The sequence below is a fragment of the Lepidochelys kempii genome, chromosome 17 (assembly GCF_965140285.1).
Source record: "Lepidochelys kempii isolate rLepKem1 chromosome 17, rLepKem1.hap1, whole genome shotgun sequence".
Classification (NCBI taxonomy): domain Eukaryota; kingdom Metazoa; phylum Chordata; order Testudines; family Cheloniidae; genus Lepidochelys; species Lepidochelys kempii.
Window position 1 is genome coordinate 22540115 of NC_136396.1, and position 23610 is coordinate 22563724.

General features: G+C 42.0%; 1 protein-coding gene across 3 annotated transcripts in view; it reads right to left on the reverse strand.

Moving 5' to 3' along the window:
- Positions 1-23610, reverse strand: part of BAZ1B (bromodomain adjacent to zinc finger domain 1B) — a 90275-nt gene that overhangs the window by 50205 nt on the left and 16460 nt on the right. For 2 of the 3 annotated variants that reach the window (XM_073315626.2, XM_078849273.1), the window contains exons 5-7: positions 11973-12094; positions 10126-10323; positions 3402-5097 (exon numbers count right to left, since the gene is read on the reverse strand). In XM_073315626.2, coding sequence (XP_073171727.1) covers positions 3402-5097; positions 10126-10323; positions 11973-12094 — 2016 coding nt within the window. The remainder of the gene's footprint in view (positions 1-3401; positions 5098-10125; positions 10324-11972; positions 12095-23610) is intronic. The other variant, XM_073315627.1, reaches the window with a different exon arrangement.

A 23610-nucleotide genomic window follows, 5' to 3' on the forward strand; every position in this document is an offset into this window, starting at 1 on the left:
GTGTCTAATCATCATAATCAAAAAGGCTGACAAAGGAGGTGCTGTCATCATCATGAATAGGTCAGAAGATTAACAAGAGGCTGCTCAGCAGCTCTCCAACGCCACTTTCTACAAGCCATTATCCTCTGAGGGTTACCAAAAGAAACTCCAGCATTTGCTCAAGAAACTCCCTGAAAAAGCACAAGAACAAATCCACACAGACACACCCCTGGAACCCCGACCTGGGGTATTCTATCTACTACCCAAGATCCATAAACCTGGAAATCCTGGGCGCCCCATCATCTCAGGCATTGGCACCCTGACAGCAGGATTGTCTGGTTATGTAGACTCCCTCCTCAGGCCCTACGCTACGAGCACTCCCAGCTATCTTCGAGACACCACTGACTTCCTGAGGAAACTATAATCCATCGGTGATCTTCCTGAAAACACCATCCTGGCCACTATGGATGTAGAAGCCCTCTACACCAACATTCCACACAAAGATGGACTACAAGCCGTCAGGAATACTATCCCCGATAACGTCACGGCAAACCTGGTGGCTGAACTTTGTGACTTTGTCCTCACCCGTAACTATTTCACATTTGGGGACAATGTAGACCTTCAAATCAGCGGCACTGCTATGGGTACTTGCATGACCCCACAGTATGCCAACATTTTTATGGCTGACTTAGAACAATGCTTCCTCAGCTCTCATCCCTTAATGTCCTTACTCTACTTGCGCTACATTGATGATATCATCATCTAGACCCATGGAAAAGAAGCCCTTGAGGAATTCCACCATGATTTCAACAATTTCCAGCCCACCATCAACCTCAGCCTGGACCAGTCCACACAAGAAATCCACTTCCTGGACACTACGGTGGTCATAAGCGATGGTCACATAAACACCACCATATACTGAAAACCTACTGACCACTATACTTACCTACATGCCTCCAGCTTTCATCCAGACCACACCACACGATCCATTGTCTACAGCCAAGCTCTACGATACAACCGCATTTGCTCCAACCCCTCAGACAGAGACAAACGCCTACAAGATCTCTATCAAGCGTTCTTACAACTATAATACCCTCCTGCTGAAGTGAAGAAACAGATTGACAGAGCCAGAAGAGAACCCAGAAGTCACCTACTGCAGGACAGGCCCAACAAAGAAAATAACAGAATGCCACTAGCCATCACCTTCAGCCCCCAACTAAAACCTCTCCAACGCATCATCAAGGATCTACGACCTATCACTCTCACAGATCTTGGGAGACAGGCCAGTCCCTGCTTACAGACAGCCCCCCAACCTGAAGCAAATACTCACCAGCAACCACACACCACACAACAGAACCACTAACCCAGGAACCTATCCTTGCAACAAAGCCTGTTGCCAACTATGTCCACACATCTATTCAGGGGACACCTTCATAGGGCCTAATCACATCAGCCACATTATCAGAGGCTCGTTCACCTGCACATCTACCAATGTGATATGTGCCAGCAATGCCCCTCTGCCATGTACATTGGTCAAACCGGACAGTCTCTACGTAAAAAAAAATAAATGGACACAAATCAGACGTCAAGAATTATAACATTCAAAAACCAGTCTGAGAACACTTCATTCTCTTTGGTCACTTGATTACAGACCTAAAAGTGGCAATTCTTCAACAAAAAGACTTCAAAAACAGACTCCAACGAGAGACTGCTGAATTGGAATTAATTTGCAAACTGGATACAATTAACTTAGGCTTAAATAAAGACTGGGAGTGGATGGGTCATTACACAAAGTAAAACTATTTCCCCATGTTTATTCCCCACTCCCCACTGTTCCTCAGACGTTCTTGTCAACTGCTGGAAATGGCCCACCTTGATCATCACTACAAAAGGTTTCACCCCCTCCTGCTGGTAATAGCTCACCTTAAGTGATCACTCATTACAGTGTGTATGGTAATACCCATTGTTTCATGTTCTCTGTGTATATAAATCTCCCCACTGAATGCATCCGATGAAGTGAGCTGTAGCTCACGAAAGCTCATGCTCAAATAAATTGGTTAGTCTCTAAGGTACCACAAGTACTCCTTTTCTTTTTACTACAATCACTGACACCTTTGGAAATTAGTGCTTGAGGGAACAGGAGCTTAATTTTATTCTTTTCACCTGTGTTCAGCTGCTGTTACTTCAGCCATAAAACAAAAGGAAATAAACATTAGAAGAAAAACTAACCGCTGCTCTCTCATTTCCTTCTATGATCCAGGCACAGGGGTGGCCTGGGCTAAGTGGCCCCAAGGAAGGTCACCCTTCCAGGCCTCTCTGCCTGGCCTTGTGAATTCCTCAAACTCCATTCCTCTTTTTCACCTTCTACAATGAAGCCTATAGGGGAAGTATTACTGTTCTCGGGGGGGGAGGGGGGAATGGCGGAGGAGCAGAGGAGATCTAGTATAAAATATGGAAAACTATGGAAAGGTAAGTGATTTGATTCAGGGAACTAAGGGGTTACCATAGAGGCTTTGTGTAACCATTAACTGGAGACAAAGTCATGGTCTCTCTCAGATTCCAGGTGTGTGGGGGATGCTGATGAGACAGTAGATGTATACATATAGCAGTCTCCAGTAAAGTAGGTACAATTGAGTGTTGGGGAGAAAGGGAGGCATGTTTCTCATGATTTTATCCTTTATTTTCAGGAAAAAATCCTCAATGAACAAGAAAAGTGTGCTGGTGTTTTCAGAGGGCTGTTAACCTGGCAGCTTTTGACAGCACTGTATCTACACTTCTTTAAAACTGCAGTGTATGGTTCTATGAAAGTCTGAAATAATAATGGCATGGTTAACATAAGATATCACATGGCAGATATGAAAAGTGCTGGTATTACCGATCTACACAAATCCCACCCCAGTGAGCATTTTTTAATGAGTTCTTCAATTTTAAAATGGAAGTTTACAGGTTTCTCATGTGAGGCAGGGGCTGCTGGTGATAATGTGGCAATATGTAAAGTAGTACACTTAGCAACAGCAGGGAGCTAGTGGACCAGATTCCTGGGAATTGGCTCATGGACAGAGGTCTTCTGCATCTCTTGGAAGGAGCCAGATTTCGGTAAGCACAAGAGAACTTTCCTCCACCAAAAACAGACTTGCTGGAAGGTACTTGTGGGGGATTTCTGAAGAGGCAAAACTGAAAGAGGATCTGACACATAGCACATCAAATTTTGAGCCACTGGAGTAATATTAAAAGACCACATAGCTGTGGTTTTGAAAATCCTGCAGGCTGCACAATGCCTCCCATCAACAGAACTAGAGACCTTAAACACCAGCCATAAAATCCCTCATGGCCAGGTAACACTATTGAAAATGGAGAACTGAATTGTCTACATTACTTTTGTATCCCATTCCCCCGCTCTCACACACACTCCAGTATTGTACCTCTCATTTGCCTCTCCTGTTGCTCCTTCTCTTTCTTGGCTTGAATGGCAAGAAGTCTCCTGCTTTTCACAGCACTGATCATATCTTCAGCCTCTATTTCCATCTGTTGCTCTGTTTTTACCATCTCCATTTTTTTCTTGTCATTCCTTCCCACCCCATTCTCATCTTTCCCATTCTCTTTGTTTTTAGCCTCCATTTCTTTCCTTTTCTGCTTTTCTGCTCTTTTCTTGTCATTTTCTTCCTTCAGCACAGCAAGCCGCTCCTTCCACAGCTCAGCTGACATCTGCTGCTTTGCTTCTACGTGGTCCTGCACGGAGTAAGTCATTAGGATTCGGTGGCAGAGCGCTGCAACTATCTGTAGCTTCTCCTCAGATGTCAGCTCAAAGAACTCTGATGTCTCCAGCTTCTCCAAAAACTCATCTTGTACCTCATTATCCTCAAAGGTAGCTGAATCCTTGCTCTCATCTACATCATCAGAAACCTCACTTTCCTCCTGTACATCTGACTTGCGGAGACACAGGCGGACCAGCTCAGAAACAGAATGCAAGGTAAGGGGGATTTCCGAGAGTTTCATTCCCAACTCAGCATAGTCTTCGGCAATTTCATCCTGCAGCAGGGTCTGCAGAAGAATGACCAGCACCCGGTTCAAGTAGAGAAAGCCCCCTTTCTCTGCACACAGAGCCTCCATCAAGGAGACTGCTGTAATGGGATACTGAGCATCTGGCATCAGTAAGCCTGAATAACAGCTCAGGAACTCCACCACCATGGCCACATCCCCAAAGAGAGTATTGGGAAGTCCTTCTGGAGTATCCACTAGTTTAAAAGCAGGCAAATTCTTTCCTTTAAGATCTTGGTCCTCATACCTCTTCTGCTTTTCCAGTTTTTCCTGCATCTCCTTTTCCTTCCGCTCTTTTGCTCTCTCCTTTAATTTCTCCTTCAGCTTCTCCCGTTTCTTCTTCAGATACTCCTTGCGTTGTTCCTCTGTCATGGAGGCCCATTTCTTTTTGTGCTCTAAGAGTTCATAGCGTTTCTGTACTATCCCTCGCAACTCTTCAGGAAGGCGGGCACGGTCCTCATTTGAGAGTAGCCGGGCTGTTTTGGAGATAATGCAGGAAAGGGCACTTTTTTTATCCTCCCGGTCTTTGTTTTCCTTGTAATAGGCTATGAGGTGGAGTGCAGCAGGAGGAAGATGTTTCTGGGGTTTGCTGGAGGACCTGGGAGTCCCTGCTGAGTTCTTAGGAGTTCTAGACACCTTAGGGGTGCCTTTTGCCATGTCCAGTAGTGTCATTTGTTTCAGTTTCATCTTGGGATTCTTCAGACCTTTCCTAGGTGATTTTGATTTCCCAGGGGACTTCTGCCCATTCAGAACCCTTTTGCCTTTCTGTTTCTTGTCTAAGGATTTGTCGCTGCCCTTCCCTAGTCGGCTCCTCTTAGGAATGTGGAAGTCAGCACCAAGTTTGCCTGGAGACACCATTTTCATCACCTCCTCCAACTCCTCTTTGGAGGATTTTGGGTTCTTAGAGTTCTTCACTTTTAGTGGGGAGCCAATAATAGATTTCTTCAAATGCACATGACACCACAGCGTAGGGCTCAGTGGCTGGCCCAGTGAAGATCCATCAGTTTTGGACTTCTTGGACGGCTTTCTGTCAGGTGATCCAGAGCTCTTCCTTTTGGTTGAGGGGTTGAGAGTCATGTACTAGAATTTAAGAAGAGATATTAAAATAAAACCAATCTAAGCAGGGGCAATGTCTGAAGAATCTTTCTCTAATAATTATTTTTAACATGCAAGTTTAGTTCAGTTCCCTGTTCAGTTTAACAGGTAAGGAGGGGGGGGGGGGGCGGGGTTGGGACACAGACCACTACAATGGCTTTCAATTTGCTATAAAGAATTCCTCAGGTTATACAGTTAATAGCCCATCTTGGGAGGATTTAACATTCAGCTTTAAAATTTGTTTAAGTTGGTTTGCCTCAATGATGTTTTAAAGTCACTTCCAACTGCATTACATGAAAAAGCTTTCTAGTTTTTACAGATTTATGAATTTGTTTGCTTGAAAGTTTGTATGGTAAAAAGAAGTCTCAGATTAGTGTCGGAGGCCTGCTCTAAGGGCTTTCCTGAGGATACGGGGTGGATTTGGAGGGTTTTTAGCCCTTGGAGTGATCCATTTGTCAATGCAGTTCTATTGTTCAGGACTGTTGTTACCTAATGAACAGGACTACACAATTGTTTGTAGCATTGCTGTAGCTGTGTTGATCCCAGGATATTAGAGAGACTAGGTGGGTGACAAAAAGCCTTTTTCTTGGACCAACTTCTGTTGGTGAAAGTTCCTTTGTCTCTTTCACCAACAGAAGTTGGTCCAATAAAGGACTACACAGTGGTAGTTTAGCAGCCTAATTTTTAAGGTGCTGTGATCACCTCCAGCTCCTATTGATTTCAATGGTATTTGGGTGCTCAGCATTTCTGAGATTCAGGTCACATATGTGCATTATGAGCACTGGATGGGTTAATTTCAAGAACTCAAAAATAACACACGATACTTGCAATAATATTTATAACATGAAGATTATAACCATCAGAAGTCAGAGTGAAAAAGTTAAGGTTTTAGTGAAAAATTCTGTCATGTCAAGCATAACAAAAGATACAGGATGTGCAACATTCTAAAAATTGCTATAATAAGGTAGATATTTCAGAATAGATATAGTAAACATGCCCACTGTAATCAAGTTACATTTCTCATAGCACTGTTAGCATTTTTATTTCATTACTTCTGAATGATTACTACTACATTAAGATTAACCATTTAATGAAAATTTAGTTTTCTTTTAATGCCCTTGGTGTCCCTATTGCAGAAAGCTCCACTGAAGACAGCATATAAACACTGCAGGAGACCACCTGTGGAGAAAGTTATTTTCAGCATATTAGTGATAACCATCATAACCATTTATGTTAGATATTACAACTGCATGTGCACCAGTTGAACATGCTGACCACTCAACGTTATTTTGGCAGAACTGAGGAACTAATCCTAGATTGCTTTGTCCTCCAACAATTTCAGATTTTAAAATGGTTTGAATTTACCACTGAGCTAAGGCCAAGCATGGAAAACTTCCTCCCTAAAGATTCTCAGAGTTGTGGTTATGAAAGTCCTCAAATAATCTTAACTACTACATTAATTCCCAGGCACTTACAGAGTTATTCTTTCTCCCGCATAGGGCAATGAAGGCACTTTAGTGCCATTCAGCTGACATAAGCAGCTCTTGTTTCCACTTAAGACAAGCTACGGGGTGAAGAGTCATTTGCTTTTACTCTCCCTTAAGTCGGTTACATTCTGCCTCTTGAACATAGGAAATCCTTCAGGTATACCCTGAGAGCCATGTGGACATCTACACTGAAAAGAGCACCCATGGCCAGCCTATGTCAGCTGATTCAGGCTTGCAGGGCTTGGGCTGCAAGACAATAAAATTGCAGTGTATATGTTTGGGCTCTAGCTATAGCCCAGGCTTCAGGACCCTGCCAGAGGGGAGGGTCCCAGAACCAAGGCTCCAGCCAGAGTCCAAACACCTACACTGAAATTTTATAGCCCTACAGATCCTGCTTGAGTCAGCTGATGTGGGCCAGCTGCAAGTGTTTTACTGAAGGTATGTTTAAGCTGCAGACTTCAGAGAGGGAAACAGCATGGGTGAAAATTTTGACTTTACATTCTCTGTGATGATTAAGATGTTTTACGAGATTACAAACAACTATAACAACCCACAGTAGAAAGTTAAGTCTTTCATAACCTATCAGGGTTAACTCTACTTTGGCAGTATCAGTGCAGATGCGCTTAGGATTAGCAAAAACTTTCCCCAAGCATTGGTCCAGGACCAGAGATCAAAAAAGTTTCTATTCCATACTTCGATATAACTGTCAAGCCAGAGGAGATCATTGTCCCTGCAGGATCTTTTGTACTTGCGTAACTATAGATAACTGATTTTTTTTTAAGTAGCTACGTTTAGCAACAAGTTGTCTGTCAAATCATCATATGGTTTAGGCATTTCTTTACAAGAAAAAAACAAATCTATATTGGGGAAATTTCTGGGAAGTAAGAACAGTCAAATGTTGACAATTTCTTTTTTCTGTCAAGCTCTCGGTATTATTTAACTTTAGTTCCTATGTCCTGTCTTCACTTGCCAGTTCTCCAGACAGTATGCTACCCCACTTCCCTTCTTAGCCCTTGTCTACACTATGGAGGTAGTGAAGACATACCCTTAGAATTTGCCAGTAAAAGTTCTAAAAAACCAGACATTGGCTGTTATGACAAAAATTCTCTAACATTTCAACAGATGGACAGGACTCCCTAAATATTTACAGTGAAATATAAAACAATTTTCAGCTTCTCCCACAGATGCAGTTTTACTGTTTCCTCATAGGAACTAACTAGAAGTGGCAGTGAATGGGATGAAAGTAACAGCAGCTCTTCTCCCCCCCCCCACCCCAAAGTAAAACTGGTTGCAACAGATTTGCAAGTTTTTTGCTACACTTGTTAAACAGAGTGTACTGTAGGCCCTCCATTGACAGGGGATAGGCACAACACTTGTGTCTCAGGCTCAAATACCATCTCAAACTGACCAGGGCTAAGAGTTTCATAAACAGTTCTCTTGTTCTAGGGACAGCAAATGTACTATTTACCAAAGACTTGCAGCAGTGTAGATAAGTCACTGCAAGTGCAAATAGAATAAAATTATTTACATTGATAGCATACCTCCTTTGGTGCTTTGAATACTCAAAGCATTTAAGGGTGGTCAAATACTTTTTAATTGTGTATTTTTAGTAACTGAATGTCCCAAATACTATACCAAATTAAGAGGCAGTCTGCAAATTAATGATTTTATATTAATCTTTCCTTTAAATGAACCTACACCAGACTTCTATGTGAGCCTAAATATTCCTGCTAGAGCATGGAGCCATCCTACTAGGGCAAGTAGAAAGATGTAAGGAAATCCTTTTTTGTTCTAGGGTGCAGTTTTACTAAGTCTGAACCATGCTAGAATTATTCCATAAAGGAAAAAAAACAGGACTTTCCCAACATGCACACCTCTCAAGGGCAAATTCCATGCTCCAGCGGGGTTTCAATATGGTGTATATTGAGGCAACGGCGCAATACTTAGCCTTTTTGGGGGTGAGGGATGAGTCTCGTTTAACCACAATACTGAAAGCCCCTTTTATCACTGCTAAGTGGAATATTCAGTATGGGAGTGGCTGGGTCATTACACATATTCCATCTATTTCCCTAAGTTAAGTATCCTCACACCTTCTTGTCAACTGTCTAAATGGGCCATCTTGATTATCACTACGAAAGTTTTTTTCGCCTGCTGAGAATAGCTCAACTAATTAGCCTTTCACAGTTTGTATGGCAACTTTAACTTATATATAATGTGTGTGTGTGTGTATATATCTATCTTCTTACTATATGTTCCATTCTATGCATCCGATGAAGTGGGCTGTAGCCCACAAAAGCTTATGCTCTAATAAATTTGTTAGTCTCTAAGGTGCCACAAGTACTCCTGTTCTTTTTTCAGTATGAAATGTGATAATCGCCAAGGGGTTGCCAAAAGTAGCTCCCTCAGTTAGGGGATGGCAAACCTGCATCTAGGATAACATAATAGAATAGATTATCTATTCTAGAGGCAGTATGGTCCAAAAGTAGGGTACATGACTGGGAGAGTCAAGTCCTATTTTCAGCTCTGCCACTGACGTGCTAATGCACTTGGGCAAATCACTTCACCTCTACACCTCAATTTCCCACCTTTACCTTCCTTTGTAAAGTATTTTAAGATCTGTGAATCCAGCACACTATAAGAAAGTTAAGTATTAATTCTGCAGGGACCACGGAAACAGTTACAAAACCAAAATATTTAATATCTCAACTACAACCTCTAAACTACTATAAACAGATAGATTCAGTAATTCACACTACTGGATAAAGGTTATAGTTTTCTCCTATATAGTAAACTCCTGACATCTCAAGTTAGCTTCAACAGTTGGGATTTACATTGCTTGTCTAAGGCAAAGAAAATGCAATCACCCTAATTGTGCCATGAGATTTTCAGTGCCCTGTGTCAGGGACAAAAACCTCTAAATGAAATAAGTTCATTGAATAAACACATTGCCTTACAATAGTATTTGTAGATCTCCTTTACCAAAATTTTCTACACTTTAGTGTTTCACAAACACGTATGTTTTCTGGATGGTTAGGGGATTGGGGGGGGGGGGGGGGAAGGTCAAGAGTGACCACCTAGAAAAAGGCAACATTTATTTCATTGATCTGTTGCTGACAATATTGTATCTATCTAAACTTATTCTTCTTCTTGTCCAAGAGTGGGGGCTCTTTATATAATTGCCACTGATTGGCAAGGAGAAACACAATTTACAATAGAATTAACTTCAAATGAAGTGTCTCCACTCCTAGTTCCACTCCTTAAGAGGGTTTGAGGCCTCCCATAGCCCAACTAAACCCATTCCAGCCAGTCTTTTCAAAGAGGACTATTTTTAGGTGCTCATCTAAAGTTGCCTTAAAGAAGCTGATTTTCAGAAACTGCAGGGCTTTCAGTCTGAAAACTAAGCCCCAACAAGATGTCTCAAGTTTGGAGCCCCCACAAAAAATTATTCACTTGAAAATCTTGGCTAGTGTCTCTTCCACACCCCCAGCCCTACCTTGCAAGCAGATTTTTAAATGAGAGTTCTTACCTTATGTGGGTCTAGCAGAAAGTCACTAAATTTACTGGGAAGAGAATACTTCTTCACTAATTCATCTTCTACCACCCATGGAGAATTCTCGCCTGTACCAGCCCGTAGTGCATTATGGCGGATGAAATACCTCAGGATTTCTTTGTTGGGTGGTCGCTCTGTACGGATTAAGCTATCTGCTGGCACATTGCTGATGATCTTTGAAACATCACACAAAGACAGATTGGTAACATTCAATTTTTATGTATTCTCTCAAACACCACACAGCACAAGAGCACAGGTATGGTACACTACATCACCTCTTAGCCAAGAGGCATCCATCCCTTTCTTTGTGTGACCCCTGACTATTGCAACCTCAGATTAGAACAAATAGCACTTGTAGCACTGAGAGTTGAAAGAAGTTGGTGGGATGTTCAATTAGCTAAAAACTGTCACTGAAATATTTGAAATGTTAACTTATGTTGCAGATTCCTTGCCAAAGTCTACTACTTTGCTTTGGCAACAACACCCAATCACTAATATTTGGTTAAAGAGACTAGTTTATCAAACCCTTTTTGAGACCAGGAGAGTTACTCTGCAAGCTGTAATCATTAGTTTGAAGTCCTTGCTGCCTTCCTATCAGGATTATGATCAGCCTAGTGAACAGCTGATAGAAAGAATACAGCAGTGCTGCAAACCAGAGAGCTTCCTGAAGTGTAATTAGCTATGATGTCACTCTCAAAGTATCACTGGTTAATTAAATATAAGCATCAGAGGGGTAGCCGTGTTAGTCTGTATCCACAAAAAACAATGAGGAGTCTGGTGGCACCTTAAAGCCTAACAGATTTATTTGGGCATAAGTTTTCATGGGCAAAAACCCACTTCTTCAGATGCAGTTACATATAAGCAGTTACTCTTGGTCACTTCTACAAGCAATACCAGGAGGGATGAGCTAGAGCAGTGTTTCCCAAACTGTGTTCCGCGGAACACTGGTGTTCCGCTAAATGTGAATAGGTGTTCTGTGAAAGAATCGTAATTAAAAAAAGGGTCTTGCACTTGAATTTTGTACTAGTTTATACCCGCTTTCCAGTTAGAAATTGTTAGTTCAAGTTATTTTAAATTTGCATTTTTGCTTTGTTTTATAAAAAATATATTTGAGCATAAATAAAGCAATTTTTTATTTGAAAACCAAACGACTACAAAATAATATTAGAAGTGTTCCGTAAATATATACCAGATGTTCCATGGCCAAAAAAGTTTGGGAAACGCTGAGCTAGACTGCCGATGAGAAGCGCAGTTGGGAAAGTAACTGAAATATTTTCCTAATGGATTGTATATTCTAAATGGACAACCCACCCTAAATTCTCAATTACTGAGGGACAATCTTTACTTGGATATATTTTGCTTTCCACAAACAACTCTGTGCAACTTTTTATCAGTGATGTATCCAAATACTTGAATGCTAATATCTAAACTGTATTGTTAAATTTAGGTTATTGCTGATTAGGTGCTATATGTATCTTATGACTTAAAACAAACTTTGTGTTTGTGGACAACCTAAGCACTATACCCACATGTACAGACACACTTTCCCTAACCTGTGTATTATATTTTTTTACATTAGCTTTAATAAAAAATTTTATATCACTGGCCAGGTTTCATCAACCAATTGGCAGACAGATCAGGTACTAGCTAGTTAACAGCCAGCTTACTCACCAAGGCATAAGTCACACCATTCAGACAACTTTTCTATACAATACCGAATGTGGTTAAAGGAATCTTCACTGCTGCTTGATGGCACATAGGGGTTATTCATTTCATCCTTTTCTGTCATGCTGCGTAGAAGAAGATTCATATAGGCAACTCACCTTATCTTCGTTTTGCAGCTTGACATCATATTTGTGTGGCAGGAACTTAGGTGGCACCCACTTCTTCTCTTCCTTCTTCAGAGAAGTAGGAAGTTTCCGAGGGGACCTGCGTGCCCGGTCACCTGATCAACCAGAAGACAGACAGTTATTGATGCACTGCTGAGACAGACCCACCTAGGGGCTATAGAGTTAAAAAGACTACAGTCAGACCATTAAAAGATCATGCTTAGACTTGTCACATGTTTCTTTAATGCCCCCCCCAGTCTTTAAAGTTCCCTCAGTAAAGCACCTAGGACAACTTAACATGCATGAGGGACCACCACTGAGCCCATCTTCACAGTGGTTTGCCTATAACCATCTACTGATCTAGTCCTCTAGACCTGCTCAGAACCTTTGAGCTGGTCACCAACAGATAAAATTGGTCAGTGTTGCTGCCAAAAGCTCTAGTTGTGAAACTGGTACTTAGATGCACCATTCACTTTATCCCTCCCAGCAGTGCCTAGCAAATACAATGGCCTGCGTAAAGTAGATGATCACATCCCAAAAGAGCTGTAGTACTAAACATAACAGGACAAGACTGAAGTATTCGTTTCTTAGTGGTGTTTTCGGTGTGACATTCATGCTTATTTTTAACAACCAACTAGAGCTGCTTAATTTGATCAGACCACTTATTTCTGGAAATAATTCCACCACGGAGACTTGCTACAAACTAATGGTACAGAACAAGCTAACCTTTTAATGGTCTTAAATGGCTTATGAAAATGTGAGTGAGAATTCTAAAGTTACTCAGATTCTGAGAAAAGATATAATCAGGAGAATTTGAGTGGGTCAGCTCTCTTCAACACAAGATGTTCAGTCTTTTGAAACACACATACTACAATTAAGTTGTTCAAAGGAACAATGACAACTACTCGAATGTGTATTTCTTGACCAGAAAATAGCCATAAGTGTGTCTTTCCTAAAAAAAACTCTTATTAAAAAAGAACTTGCTGTGGAAGACCATCCCCAAGTTTTATTTTTAACACTCATTGCTATGAATTAAAAAAAAGAGATCATGTTTGTGTACCTAGGCAAATTCTAGACTTAGGCTAGAAACAGACTTCGATACACCATTGTGTCTATTTGTAAACATTATGGTTTTAACAAACTTAACACTTCGACACGAACAATTAAAGCACGTCATACAAATATAAAAGATAAATCCCTAGCAACAGACTATCCAAACATCAGTATGTCAACAAAATCATAACATTGCCACATCTAATCACCTTTATCCCTCACTCCACTTACAATCTGGATGTAAAGGGGAAAAAAGATGGCATTGCAGTCTGCTCAGAAGGCAGCTGAGATCTGGTAGACAATATCAATGAGGAACAAGTACCTAAACTGAGGATTTCTTTGTAACCCAAGGACCTCCTGATGCCAACTGGCAGAAGGCACAGGAGTATACAGATCCCTGGATTCACCAAAATAAACGTCATGTGAGGTCTCTAATGAAAGCATGTGTCACATTGGTCATCAATCATTGTGAGATATGTGTACGGAACATGTGTGAGGAGTCATGCAGATATGTTGAAAATTATGTTCTCTAGGCCTTGTAGTTAAAGGCAGGTCACTCATAGGTGCCTTGAGACAAACTTCTCCAGACAGAAAACAGGAGACACTTATCCCCTTGCTGGACCATTGCATATTGCGTGCATCTTAAAACAACAGTCTACTAGCACAGTTGCTCTCCACCTTTCCAGGCTATTTTACCCCTTGTAGGAATCTGATTTGTCTTGTGTACCCCTAGGTTTCACCTCACTTAAAAACTACTCGCTTACAAAAATCAGACAAAAATGTCACAGCACATTATTACTAAAAAAATGGCTTACCTACTCATTTTTACCATATACTTCAATTATCAATTGAAATATAAATATTGTAGTTGCATTTCAGTGTATAGTATAGAGAACAGCATAAAAAGTCATTGTCTATGAAATTTTAGTTTGTACTGACTTCACTAGTGCTTTTTATGTAGACTGTTGTAAAACTAAGTAAATATCTAGATGAGTTGATGTACCCCCAGAAGACTCTGCGTACTCCCAGGGGTATAAATACCACTGGTTGAGACCACTGTACTTGCATTCTTACAACTACAATACCCACCTGCTGAAGTGAAGAAACAGACTGACAGAGCCAGAGTACCCAAAAGTTACCTACTACAGGACAGGCCCAACAAAGAAAATAACAGAACACCACTAGCCATCACCTTCAGCCCCCAACTAAAACCTCTCCAATGCATCATCAAGGACCTACAACCTATCCTGAAGGACGCCCCATCACTCTCACAGATCTTGGGAGACAGGCCAGTCCTTGCTTACAGACAGCTCCCCAACCTGAAGCAAATACTCACCAGCAACCACACACCACACAACAGAACCACTAACCCAGCAACAAAGCCCATTACTATCTGTGTCCACATATCTATTCAGGGGACACCATCATAGTGTGGCTGATGTGATTAGGCCCTATCAGAGGCTCGTTCACCTGCACATCTACCAATGTGATATATGCCATCATGTGCCAGCAATGCCCCTCTGCCATGTACACTGGCCAAACTGAACAGTCTCTACATAAAAGAATAAATGGACACAAATCAGACGTCAAGAATTATAACATTCAAAAACCAGTCGGAGAACATTTCAATCTCTTTGGTCACTCGATTACAGACCTAAAAGTGGCAATTCTTCAACAAAAAAACTTCAAAAACAGACTCCAACGAGACTGCTGAATTGGAATTAATTTGCAAACTGGATACAATTAACTTAGGCTTAAATAAAGACTGGGAGTAGATGGGTCATTACACAAAGTAAAACTATTTCCCCATGTTTATTCCCCACTCCCCACTGTTCCTCAGACGTTCTTGTCAACTGCTGGAAATGGCCCACCTTGATCATCACTACAAAAGGTTTCACCCCCTCCTGCTGGTAATAGCTCACCTTAAGTGATCACTCATTACAGTGTGTATGGTATACACACATGGCATACATTATAGTGTGTATGGAAACATTTGTTTCCACTATTGTTACTTTCTATTATTCGAATCTGAGTTCTTATGTATATTTATAGTGAAAAAAAGTTTATCATCTAGTACTGTTTGTTAAGTGGAGTGGTGATCCTGAGTTAAAACTAGTAAGCTGGTGTGTACTATTCCTTTGGGAGTAGTGAATTTGTGAGTACCGAGTAGAACAGGGGCTGGGCACTCCAGAGAGACGCTCGAAGCGCTTGTGGGTTGGTGTGTGCTTGCCTGCGGAGGGACAGCACAGCCAGAGAAGGTAATACTTGTGTTGCCTGTGGCCAGCGTTATCAGGGACCTGACCCCTGGCAGGTATAGATAAGGCTCTCTCATGCTAAGCGCCAGCGGTAGCAAGGTGCCTCACAACCCTGGGAAGCATCAAACCCTCACAGAAAAATATTATGTGTTAGGATATATATTCAGGTCTGTCTGCAAAGGCCTGTACTTTAAGAATTTAGGTGTATTCTTATCACTTGGCTAGTTAGAGGTATAAAAGAAAGAATCAAAATCACTGTCTGCCAGTGTAAGGTCCTTCTCTTACTGTGACAGTCTGAGGCCCTGTTCTTAGGTTAAGGCCTTTGGCTAAGCAACAGAGGCAGCCATAAGCTGGGAAGCGACCGGTCACATCCTCACATTCCAAACTAGTCCCATTGAAATAAGGCGCTATTGGGCTGTTAAAAATACACTCCTGTCCTGATAATGCCTGTCACCTCCAGAGAAAGGGAAGTGCCTAGAAGATGTAAAAGGAAACTTAGTTTGATAGCATCCTGTCTGGCAAGAACTCACTTATCAATAGCTGGGATGTGAAATCTTCACTTCTGTATTGTTTTGTCATTATAGTTCCCACTTTGCTATTGTTTGTCTGTACAATCTCTATCTGGTTCTGTGATTGTTTCTGTCTACTGTATAATTAATTTTGCTGGGTGTAAACTAATTAAGGTGTTGGGATATAATCGGTTACATAATCATGTTACAATATGTTAGGATTGGTTAGTTAAATTTCAGGAAAATGATTGGTTAAGGTATAGCTAAGCAGAACTCAAGTTTTACTCTATAGTCTGCAGTCAATCAGGAAGTGGGTGGGTGTGGGGGGAATGGGAAAAGGGAATGGGGGTGGGGAAATTGGAATCATGTTTGGCTAAAGGGGGAAATGGGAACGGACACAGGTGTAAGGCTCTATGGTGTCAGAGCTGGGAAGGGGGACACTAAGGAAGGAAACTGGAATCATGCTTGCTGGAACTTCACCCCAATACACATTGAATTGTTTGCACCTTTGGACTTCGGGTATTGTTGCTCTCTGTTCATGCGAGAAGGACCAGGGAAGTGAGTGGGTGAAGGAATAAGCCCCCTAACATTATACAAGAGGGAAAATCTCTCCTTTTTAAACCAGGGGACCATAAGCTCAAATATTTCAGCTGATTCTACCTACAGCACTATTGCACGGTGAGAGAATCAGTCTCCAACAGCCAGGTCTTAAAGCATTAAGGCTTTACAAGTTAAACAGCCAACACTCTAAACTTCTTCCAGAATTAATAAGGAGGCATTGTTGATTAGATTACAGAGCATAGGTATAATGTGTTCTCTGCATGAAGTACCATTTAATAAATGGGCAACCACATTCTGCACTAGCTTTAGTTTCCAGAGTCTAAAAGGCGGTGCCCCCATGCATAGCACACTACACTAGCTTGGTCTTGAAGTGAAAGGCCCAAAACACAGTAGCAGAGGCCTGAAAGAAGAGGCTACACTCTTCTTGTCAAGATCAGATAAGAAGAGAGGCACTCTTGGCTGCTCAGGATGTATAAGTCACAAGTTGGTCTTATGCATTTGTTCTACAAATATTTGTTAACATTAATAGTCTATTACTGACTATAGTCATAGAAGGGACATTACCATATTATGTTTTTACTGCTCAAGAGCACAATGAAAGTTGTGTGCAAAACATTTCATCCCAGATCCTCAATAGTTATTCAGGCAGCTAACTCCCATTGATTTCAGTGGAAATTAGGAGCCTAAATAGCTTGGAGGATCTGGGTCTTAGAAAAAGAAAGCAAAGAACTGAATGAGCAGAACAGTGTCCGAATGCTAAGACACATTTTTGGCTGTGCATACATCGACTACATATAATAAAGGTTAGAGTTAAAAATGTGACCACATTTTTAGAAATTTACAATCTGATTTTAAAAGTCTTCTACAGGTACAAGTTATTCTCCAGCAAGACCTATATTAACCAAACAGTGTTCAGAGTAACAGCAGTGTTAGTCTGTATTCGCAAAAAGAAAAGGAGTACTTGTGGCACCTTAGAGACTAACCAATTTATTAGAGCATAAGCTTTCGTGAGCTACAGCTCACTTCCTCAGATGCATACCGTGGAAACTGCAGCAGACTTTATATATACACAGAGAATATGAAACAATACCTCCTCCCACCCCACTGTCCTGCTGGTAATAGCTTATCTAAAGTGATCATCAGGTGGGCCATTTCCAGCACAAATCCAGGTTTTCTCACCCTCCACCCCCCCACACAAATTCACTCTCCTGCTGGTGATAGCCCATCCAAAGTGACAACTCTTTACACAATGTGCATGACAATCAAGTTGGGCTATTTCCTGCACAAATCCAGGTTCTCTCACATCCCCCCCACCCCCATACACCCCCAGCAGGAGAGTGAGTTTGTGTGTGTATGGGGGTGGGGGGGATGTGAGAAAGCCTGGATTTGTGCAGGAAATAGCCCAACTTGATTGTCATGCACATTGTGTAAAGAGTTGTCACTTTGGATAGGCTATCACCAGCAGGAGAGTGAATTTGTGTGGGGGGGGTGGAGGGTGAGAAAACCTGGATTTGTGCTGGAAATGGCCCACCTGATGACCACTTTAGATAAGCTATTACCAGCAGGACAGTGGGGTGGGAGTAGGTATTGTTTCATATTCTCTGTGTATATATAAAGCCTGCTGCAGTTTCCACGATATGCATCTGAGGAAGTGAGCTGTAGCTCACGAAAGCTTATGCTCTAATAAATTGGTTAGTCTCTAAGGTGCCACAAGTACTCCTTTTCTTTTTGCAAACAGTGTTAACATCCTAAATCATCCAAATGAAGCGGTCTCCTTTTGTTTACTAAATATTTTGGATATTCCAAAAATGTTTTGTGACTGCTACAGTTCAGGTTATATAACTGTTTCCAGTGGCTCAGAGTGAGTCTTAGGAAAATACTTTTCAAGTGGAAGGTTAATACTTTGCCTCTGTTCAGATTTTTTGGCTCACTTTCTAAGAAGTTTCACTCATTTTAAGCAATTTGAAATAGTCTTTGAGGAGCAATACTCAGCCTTGCTCCAGAGAAAGTTGCTTTTGATTTAACTGCATTATGACTATACAGTACTTTTTTTCACTAAACTTGCAAAGAGTACCCCACGGACTTGTGCACATGGACACAGAAATCATAAAACAGCTTAAATGCTAATGAAAGTAGTTTTTCCAACATTAGTGGATTTAAATTTATGGCTTCCCAGATTCCTGAAGTCTCCTAATCTGACTATTTAAACTGGCCAGCCCACTTATTCCCATTCCATGCTGGTGGACCTCCAAAGGCATGCAGGAATGTTTGTACACCTTAGGAACCCTTTCCAGCTGCACTACTCATATGATATATAAAAGGAGGGGTTTCTTCCCAAGTTCTAGTGCAGGGGTGGGCAAACTATGGCTCAGGGGCCACATCCTGTCCTCCAGACATTTTAATTCAGCTGTCGAGCTCCCACCAGGGAGCGGGATCCGCAGCTTGCCCCACTGTGGCACTCCAGCCGGGCAGCGAGGTCAGGGGCTTGCCCCGCTCCGCACGGCTGCTGGAAGCAGCAGCATGTCCCTCCTCTGGCTCCTACATGTAGGGGCGGCCAGGGGGTTCAGCACACTGCCCCTGCAGCTCCCATTGACCAGGAGGAGCCAGAAGGGAGACATGCCACTGCTTCTGGGAGCTGCTTGAGGTAAGTGTTGCTGGATCCTGCCCCCCTCCCATGCCCCAACCCCCTGCCCCAGCCCTGATTCCCCTCCTGCCCTCCAAACCCCTCTGTCTCAGCCTGGAGAAACCTCCTGAACCCCCAATACCTCATCCCAAGCCCCACCCCATAGCCTGCACCCCCAGCCCTCACCCCTCTTCCCCTGCACCAGCCCAAAGCCCCATCCTGCACCCTCAACTCCTCATTTTTGGCCCCACCCCAGAGCCCACACCCCAGCTCCCAATTTCATGAGCATTCATAGCCCGCCATACAATTTCCATACCCAAACGTTTGCCCACCCCGTCCTAGTGTCTGTAAGACAGGGGATGCCTACTGCAGATTAGATATATCCAGGTTATAGAATCAACATGCACTATACATGAACCTCTGCAAGGCAGCAGGGCTTCAAACCCAAGAGCGGAAGCTACTTTATGTATTCCTTTTACGAAAAAAAGCATGAAGAGTGCCAAGAAAGTGCTAAGGTTTACTCTGACCCCTTGTGTATATGCCATTAACTGAAGTTGGCATATATACCAGACATTTTCATTACTACATCTATAGTGTGTTGTATAAGTACAGTAAGCATTTCATATTTATTTTCAAGGACTCTGGAACTCTGCTAAGTATTATAACATACACATGGGTATCTAAAATTGTAAAAAAATTGCATTGTTACTATTTCTCATACAATGCATCAGCCATGTAATTAAAAGAATATTGTGCATTCACACAAGAGAGCAGAATTAAAGTTGCTTAATATTTGGAATTTAAAGGTGTACTCTTACCGTTTCTATTAAGAGATTATTTTGTATGGAATTATATGCTCAACACTTTTGATAATTTGAAAGCACTTAACAATGTTAAATTTCCTATTTACAAAAAGAAAAGGAGTACTTGTGGCACCTTAGAGACTAACCAATTTATTTGAGCATGAGCTTTCGTGAGCTACAGCTCACTTCATCGGATGCATACCGTGGAAACTGCAGCAGACTTTATATACACACAGAGAATATGAAACAATACCTCCTCCCACCCCACTGTCCTGCTGGTAATAGCTTATCTAAAGTCATCATCAGGTGGGCCATTTCCAGCATAAATCCAGGTTTTCTCACCCTCCACCCCCCCATTGATGAAGATGTCATCAATATAGCGCACGTAGAGTAGGGGCTTTAGGGGACAAGAGCTGAGGAAGCGTTGTTCTAAATCAGCCATAAAAATATTGGCATACTGTGGGGCCATGCGGGTACCCATAGCAGTGCCGCTGATCTGAAGGTATACATTGTCCCCAAATGTAAAATAGTTATGGGTAAGGACAAAGTCACAAAGTTCAGCCACCAGGTTAGCCGTGACATTATCGGGGATAGTGTTCTTGACGGCTTGTAGTCCATCTTTGTGTGGAATGTTGGTGTAGACTATTTTACATTTGGGGACAATGTATACCTTCAGATCAGCGGCACTGCTATGGGTACCCGCATGGCCCCACAGTATGCCAATATTTTTATGGCTGATTTAGAACGCTTCCTCAGCTCTCGTCCCCTAAAGCCCCTACTCTACGTGCGCTATATTGATGACATCTTCATCATCTGGACCCATGGAAAAGAAGCCCTTGAGGAATTCCACCATGATTTCAACAACTTCCATCCCACCATCAACCTCAGCCTGGTCCAGTCCACACAAGAGATCCACTTCCTGGACACTACAGTGCTAATAAAGAATGGTCACAAACACCACCCTATACCGGAAACCTACTGACCGCTATTCCTACCTACATGCCTCCAGCTTTCATCCTGACCACACCACACGATCCATCGTCTACAGCCAAGCTCTGCGATACAACCGCATTTGCTCCAACCCCTCAGACAGAGACAAACACCTACAAGATCTCTGTCAAGCTTTCTTACAACTACAATACCCACCTGCGGAAGTAAAGAAACAGGTTGATAGAGCCAGAAGAGTTCCCAGAAGTTACCTACTACAGGACAGGCCTAACAAAGAAAATAACAGAACGCCACTAGCCGTCACCTTCAGCCCCCAACTAAAACCCCTCCAACGCATTATTAAGGATCTACAATCTATCCTAAAGGATGACTCAACACTCTCACAAATCTTGGGAGACAAGCCAGTCCTTGCCTACAGACAGCCCCGCAACCTGAAGCAAATACTCACCAACAACCACATACCACACAACAGAACCACTAACCCAGGAACTTATCCTTGCAACAAAGCCCGTTGCCAACTGTGTCCACATATCTATTCAGGGGACACCATCACAGGGCCTAATAACATCAGCCACACTATCAGAGGCTCGTTCACCTGCACATCCACCAATGTGATATATGCCATCATGTGCCAGCAATGCCCCTCTGCCATGTACATTGGTCAAACTGGACAGTCTCTACGTAAAAGAATAAATGGACACAAATCAGATGTCAAGAATTATAACATTCATAAACCAGTCGGAGAACACTTCAATCTCTCTGGTCACGCAATCACAGACATGAAGGTCGCTATCTTAAAACAAAAAAACTTCAAATCCAGACTCCAGCGAGAAACTGCTGAATTGGAATTCATTTGCAAATTGGATACTATTAATTTAGGCTTAAATAGAGACTGGGAGTGGCTAAGTCATTATGCAAGGTAGCCTATTTCCCCTTGTTTTTTCCTCCCTCCCCCCCCCCCCCGACGTTCTGGTTTAACCTGGATTTAAACTTGGAGAGTGGTCAGTTTGGATGAGCTATTGCCAGCAGGAGAGTGAGTTTGTGTGTGTGTCCGTCCCCCTGGGGAGAAAAAAAAAAGGAGGGGGGGTGAGAAAGCCTGGATTTGTGCTGGACATGGCCCACCTTGATTATCATGCACATTGTGTAGAGAGTTGTCACTTTGGATGGGCTATTACCAGCAGGAGAGTGAATTTGTGTGTGGGGGGGTGGAGGGTGAGAAAACCTGGATTTATGCTGGAAATGGCCCAACCTGATGATCACTTTAGATAAGCTATTACCAGCAGGACAGTGGGGTGGGAGGAGGTATTGTTTCATATTCTCTGTGTGTATATAAAGTCTGCTGCAGTTTCCACGGTATGCATCCGATGAAGTGAGCTGTAGCTCACGAAAGCTCATGCTCAAATAAATTGGTTAGTCTCTAAGGCGCCACAAGTACTCCTTTTCTTTTTGCCAATACAGACTAACACGGCTGTTACTTTGATTCCTATTTACAGTGTGCATCATCCTTATTTTATAAGGGGGTAATTTTAAACAGAGATTAGACCAGTCACTTTACCAAAGTCAGAATCAGTGGCAGAACCACAATAAAACTCAGGAGTCTTAACTCTTCTGACACAACCACAAAGCCACATTGAAGCACAGAGGGCTAGGCTGTGTTCCTCGAACAGCCCCATACAGAAGTTAACTGATTTGGGGTTTCTGTGCTCCTGTAATATTTTGTTTAATGATACTATGAATAAACCAAATATATTCCACAATTTCTTGCCAAATACTGCCCAATGACAAGCATTGCTATTTCTTCCTTCCTCAGTAACCAAATTACTGCGCTTTAGCCCCATTCCAAGCATTACTAATGCAGCAATTTGTTTAATAAATTGATTGGCTATGTATGTATTATGAGCTAGGGGTGTGATTCCCCTGCCTATGGGCACATACCTGCACTAGATCTCAGGGAGCTAGTGTGAATATAAACAGCAGTAGTGACAAAAGCTCCTTATCTGCAGTGAGTGAGAATCCATAAAAAGAAAAGGAGGACTTGTGGCACCTTAGAGACTAACCAATTTATTTGAGCATGAGCTTTCGTGAGCTACAGCTCACTTCATCAGATGCATGCCGTGGAAACTGCAGCAGACTTTATATATACACAGAGAATATGAAACAATACCTCCTCCCACCCCACTGTCCTGCTGGTAATAGCTTATCTAAAGTGATCATCAGGTGCGCCATTTCCAGCTAAGGACTGGAAGTTGGGAAATCTGGTTCCAGTTACAGTTCTGCCAGTTATTTGCTGTGTCACTGTACATAAGCCACTTCACCTGTGCTACTAGTTTCCTCATGTGTAAAATGGGGACTATGCTCATCCGCCTCAGGTGTTACATATGTTTAAATAACAAGCACCTTACCAGAATTAGTAAAGTGTCTTTAAACATAAGCTTTGATATTTAGCCTGGTCAGAGATGGCTGAAATTTTTCATTCAAGTGGCCTTTTCTTAACCACAAACTTTTGCAAACAAAGTTCAAGTTCTTAAGAGTTACAGAGGGTAGTGTTAAGTTCCATTTTTTCCTTTTGACACTAACTTTTCCAAACTTGAGGAAGTTTTCAAGCGTTATAAAAGAGCAAAAGACAAAAATGAAAACATGGAAAAAGCCTTGGACATTCATTTTGTTGTGTTCAATGGGAAAAAGGGGTGGAGGGAGAGAAAGAGGAAGAAAAACAATTTTTAAACAAATTGTTTTATGTCCAACCTTAAAATAGTAACCTCCAGATTTTTCCAAAGTTGATTTTGGTTTTCCAATCAGCTCTAAGCCTGAAAGAAAGAAAGAAATGGCTCCTAAGGCCTATTGAGGAGGTGAGAAAACACTAAATACTGACTCAAAGTA